This window comes from Montipora foliosa, chromosome 6 (assembly GCF_036669935.1).
Source record: "Montipora foliosa isolate CH-2021 chromosome 6, ASM3666993v2, whole genome shotgun sequence".
Lineage (NCBI taxonomy): Eukaryota > Metazoa > Cnidaria > Anthozoa > Scleractinia > Acroporidae > Montipora > Montipora foliosa.
Genome location: NC_090874.1, coordinates 64091205 through 64096991, shown reverse-complemented (window position 1 = coordinate 64096991; position 5787 = coordinate 64091205). Strand labels below are relative to the sequence as shown.

Below are 5787 nucleotides of genomic sequence, written 5' to 3'. Positions count from 1 at the left end.
TTTATTTACTAGCTAGTGGTTGGTCCGTATGGCGCAAAACTGTGAAGTCGGTCTTTAAAAAGCCTCGGCCTCGGGCAGCCTTTCCCAGAGCTCAGTCACAGTTTTGCGCTATACGGACCTTTCAGCTGGCAAATAACATATTTGTCTTTGCTGCCAAAATATCATGAGGGAAAGCTGAGGCCGCACACACACCCATGTTATATTTGCTAGCATAACATAATGTCACGCGATTCGCTCGCCAGCAATCAACCTCCTTTCTGTAAACAGAAGACGCGATCAGTGATTTCTCGATTGAAACCAGCCAACTCTCCATTGTTATAGAACGTTTTTGAATTCACATTCCTTCTTTTTCTGCCTTTTAAAATTAATTTTTTGGCAACCGGAAGTACTCGAAACAGTCACACTGCCTTGTTATCCGGGACTTTGATATAAAATTATTTCCGCCTTGGCTATGATGAAGTTTCGGTATTGTCTTATGTTTTGTGAAATTTGTTAGATACTTCTGAAACAAGATGACGACTTTTGGAACTTGCTTTTGGGTAAGTTTTATTCTGAATGTTTAGTATCTTTGTCTACTCTATTTTGCTCAAGCTGATTTCGAAAGGAACCGTCAGAGAGACCCCTTCAAAAGCTAGAATCATCTTCATGCCGAATTACATCCAGTTCCATTATATAAGTATTAAGTAGTTTGACCTTGTTGTCAGTGGACTATTTTTTCTTTGTTGATAAGCTTCATTCATTTATCATTACCTTTGCTTTTAATTATACGTCGTATGTAGTTTAAATGAGGAAATGTCTGTTGTTTGTTTATATCAGCGTGTTTATTTAAGTTGGCTCCGCTCATTTCATAATTAAAGTTAATTGCTTCCTTGATTGAGAAACTTCTGAGTTTATTGTACCGTATAGATGGAATTGTAGTAATCCTCTTGTGTATGGCCAGTTTAGTAGCCTATTTTTTCGATAGCACTGTACTGTATGTACGCAAAATTTCAGTTCCTTATTAACCAGTACCTACTAATAGTACAAGCATCCTATACAGTATATCACATATTTTTGCGTTGTACCTTTACTTAGCTTTTTCTGGTTTGTCAATGCAGGGCACAGATTTTAACAGCACAGCTGGGTTTGATGTGCTCTGTGAACGTATGCGAGATGGGAAGCAGATGTGCCAGGACTTTGAAGAGTTTTTAAGGCAAAGGTAGAAATCATATTCAGTTTTCTTTGGTGCCTGAGTAGTGTTGCAACCGTGGAATAGTGATATTTCTTAATTTTCTACTATGAATACCTATGTACATGTATTTAACAATAATTTAGACCCTTTGCCCGCACGGGCTACGGGTCAATACATGTAGCCCATGAAGCAAAGCCGAATGGGCTATTGACCCGTGGCCCTTGAGGGCGAAATTGTTTTCGCCATTGAGGGCGAAATTGGTCTAATTGACTATTACTAATAGACCTCTAGTGGCGTAGCCAATCGAAATGCAGGATTTGCATTAGTCCACTAGTTGGGTGATACTAAAACCAATTAGCCTATTAAGTTAAGAATTAAAAGCACTCTTCTAGTGTTTATGATATGACACTACCATGAGAAACTGGTCTTACAGTGTTGAGGCAGTGTGGCCCAGTGGTTAGGGCGCTTGCCTTGGGATCCGGATATCCCGGGTTCAAGACCCGTTTGAATCACTTGTTGAATTTGTTCCTGGTCTTACAGTCCCTGGTTCAACTTCCCAGCTGCACTTGTAAATAGCCAACTAGTTTGCCTCCGGCCAGTTGGGATTCTTAACAGTTGTTCTTGTGTTCTGTCGTTTCGTTGATTGTGTTTCATTGGCCCTGAAAAGCCCCTACAGGGAGCAGTCAATTAAGTATGTATAAAAAATTATCGGGATTCTTAACAGTTGTTGTTGTTGGTCTGTTCCGTCATTTCGTTGTGTTTCAAAATTGGCCCTGAATTTAAGCCCCTATGGGGAGCGGTCAATTAAGTATGTATTATTGTATTGTATTGAACATGAAATTTGGTCTTTCTGGTCAAGTCTTTGTAGCTCTTCTTGGTTGTCCATATGCATGGTTCAACTTAGCTTTGCCTTTTTTACTCTGTTGCTACATTACCTCCTAATTTAGAATTTTTAAGTGATAAACCCACATGCAAGTATTTCTTGAAACCCCCTAAAATACAGTAACACTGAGCACAGGTTTAAAATGATTAATACTTTGACAGTACAGTTATTTAAATTAATTTGATACAAATTGTTTTGGATGCTGCATTACTTGATTTCAGAGCGGATGCAGAGGAAAAGTATGGCAAGTCCTTAATTAGAATTGCAACAAATGCAAAAGGCAAGGAGGAAATTGGGTGAGGCAGATATTGTTAGAAATGATGATGATGATGGCTCTAACTCCTATCTACATGTACATGTATATGTCCAGAAATGCACACTATATAATCAGAAGGACACCCACTTTTGATTTCCAACACAAAGTTTCTTCATTTAATAAATAAAGAAGTCTACCGGTAAGCATTACATGTAAATTTTAGCTACCAATTTCTAATAATGAGGTTACAAGTTTCATTGTATTTCATTGCATTCATTTCTGGAGAATTGTCTGCAATAAAATAGGTATGGTTTTGGTGCAAACTCAACTATGGTGTGGCAAACTTGTAGTACATGTATTAAATAGATGGTTTTCAATAACGTGATGAGACGGCCATGTTTGTGCACAAAACAATAGCGAATTATGACTCATGTTTTGCATGATAATGGAGTCAAATTTTTCTCTGTTGTTCTGTGCACCACATGGCTGCTGTGACATCAGGTGAAAACCATCTATTATTTACTTGCTCTACTAATTTGTTTTGTTTTTTTCTTCCAGCACCCTCAAAGAATCTTGGGAGATACTCAAAGCAGGTACCTGGTCTCAGTGTTCTTCATTGAAGATTTTAATACATGTACACATTTTGGGTAAAGTTTAGTTATATTCTGAGAGTTTGTAAGTTTTACGGATATTTATCACAACAGTTACATGTAACTTTACTATTTGATAGCCTTGTTATGTCTCTGTTTATGTATGCCATTGAGGTCTGGGCCTGTGCGTATGATGGGAAATTCCTTTCCCAGATAGATAGTTTCATTAAGCGCACAGTCAAATATGGTTATACAAATAAGCGACCATCTATTGCAGAACTAATAAGAACTAAGGATACCAGATTATGGAGCAAGGTTACAGCCCAAAATCATTGCCTGAACGATCTACTTCCCCCAAAGAAAACACGCACACTCCGGGAGAGAGGTCAACTATATTTTACCACAAGTCAGATCTGAACGCTTGAAGCACCGCTTCATAAATAGGGACTTTTTGGCTTTGTGTAGCTATTGAATTTTCTAGTATTGAGTGTTTTAAATGTAATATTATAGTATTGCATAGTATACTTGGTCTTATAATTTAGTATTAATTACAGTGGTGTATTTGTTCTCATTAGTATTGAATTGTACACTTGTCATGTCTGCCTAAGAGTATATTTCAATAAAGATTATTATTATTATTATTATTATTATTATTATTATTATTGTTGTTGTTGTTATTATTATTATTATTATTATTATTAGTTAATTGTTTATCATTTTTTAATGTTACAACAGGCGGTATTGACAATACCCAGACCGGATCGCAGATCAGGTCACGGATCGGATCAATGTTTTGGACTCTACTTGTCTGAATAAAAAGTTTTCTAATATCCGGTTTCAGTTTTGCATTTTTTTTTTTGTTTTTTTTTTATAGAAAAGTTAAAAATTTCTACCAAGTGTGACCAGATACATATATAATGAACTACTGTATAGACTTTATGCAAAAATGGCTGCCTTTAAATTATTCTTTTGTTCATATTCAAAATGGCCCAACCAACCTCGTTCGGGATAACAAATTCTTTAGAATTTTTGTCTCAAAAACGAGGTTAGTTGGGCTATTTTGAATATGAACAAAAGAATAATTTAAAGGAAGCCATTTTTGCATAGGGTCTATAGTGATCGTCAAAAATCCTCTGTGATTTCATTGATCATTAGTTCAATATGCTCATGGAATTCAAAATCTCTAAGTGTGTAAGAAACTAATAATAACGTGTACATGAATTGCATACGTGCACTTTGAACAGTGGTCATATCTAAAACAATCTTAACCCTCACCTCGTTTTGCGCCTCTTTTCTTGTGGGTGCTAAATAATATTGAATAAAGGAAACGTATCACATGAGATGATCTTACAAAAGAAATAATAACAGTTACTGTACTAACTGATTTTGCCATGCAGTGAATAATAATTTAATACTTTTATGGCGCAAAATGCATTACAATATATGATCTAATGCGCCTTACAAATACTACTAAATATACATGTAAATATAAAATCTAACTATGTAAATCTAAGCTAAATATTCTCAAATTCTATGGTAAAAGTATGTATATATGTACATTATTTACATCATATATGTTCACAAGCGTAGGATCGTCGAGGGGCTAACGATCCAACAATTCCGCCCCAGTTTGAACAAACAAGTCATTTCTTATGTCTCCAAACTCTTCCCTTTGGGAATTACATTAAGATATAAATGTACGCGCGGACGGTCACCCATTTTATCCCTGATGATGGCAAACAGCCGAAAACGTTTGGTTTGAATATTTTAATATTTTAACTTTTAGCCTTGTATATAGAATATATATCATAATTATATATTAAAGGAAAAAGAACGAACGAATGAACACTTCTCAACACAGCTGTGAAGGTGACTACATTGAGTTTTGGGGCAAAATAACTTCCAGTGGGGCCTATGCTCCATTATGTCACACAGACTTTATTTTCATTCAATGTAATTTATTTTAGTTTTTCACTTTTATTTTTTATTTGTTATTTTATGAATGATTATTTCTTTTTCTCCAGTCTGTGATCCAGTCCGCGATCCGATCCATGATCCGATCGGTGATCCCATCCTTGATCTTGCCTGTGATCCAGTCTGTGATCTGATCCATGATTTGATCTGCGATCCGATTTGTGATCTGATCTGTGATCTGGTCCGGGTATTGTTGATGCTGTTATGACAGGCTACGTTTGATGCATAGTTTGGCAACAAACAAGAGTATTATTACACACGCAATGTTGTTTTGTCCTTTTTTTTGTTAAAGTTAATTGAAGCCTGGTCCCAAAGACATTTCAAAGTTACAGTGTATGTTAAACTGAAGTTATTATTAGGGCTTGATTTTTGTTCTCCTAGCTATTGTCATGGACATTGGAAAATCTCCAGCTCTATATGTCTCAAACCGTGAAAGTGCCCCTAACCCTTCAAATTGTTATGTTTTTGGTTGGTTTTTGGCAAAAATTTAAAAAAATATCGAATCCTGATTTTCTTACGAGCGCTTGAAGTTACTGAAATTTTTAATTTTTGCGCACTATAGGCCCCGCTGGACAAATTATTGTCTCGTGTGCTCATTAGCAATGAGCCAATGAGAAACGTCCCATATATGACACTTTTTTAGCTGTGACGTAAGTAAAGGACATACCAGCAAGTCTAGCTTGCACGATGTCCTTTTCTTACATTAGGTACGCTCAATAAATAGACACATTTGGCCGAGTGGGGGACTAATGCGAACGATAGGTGAAAAAGTAGTCGGCCGACTGCCTTCACTTTTAGCGCTCGTAAAAAAGTCAGTATTTAATATTTTTAAAAAAATTCCGGAAATGACTTCTTGAAGGGTTAGGAGCACTGGAGTCAGTTTTCATAAATTCGGTTATACAGCACAAATTAG

At 36.1% G+C, this 5787-nt stretch overlaps 1 protein-coding gene across 1 annotated transcript in view; it reads left to right on the top strand.

Annotated features, from left to right (window-relative positions):
• Nucleotides 1–383: 383 nt before the first annotated feature.
• Nucleotides 384–5787, top strand: part of LOC138008140 (proline-serine-threonine phosphatase-interacting protein 1-like) — a 19606-nt gene continuing 14202 nt past the window's right edge. The window contains exons 1-4 of the mRNA XM_068855359.1: nt 384–539; nt 1098–1198; nt 2276–2350; nt 2869–2903. Of these exons, the coding sequence (XP_068711460.1) occupies nt 513–539; nt 1098–1198; nt 2276–2350; nt 2869–2903 (238 nt within the window). The 5' untranslated portion in view covers nt 384–512. The remainder of the gene's footprint in view (nt 540–1097; nt 1199–2275; nt 2351–2868; nt 2904–5787) is intronic.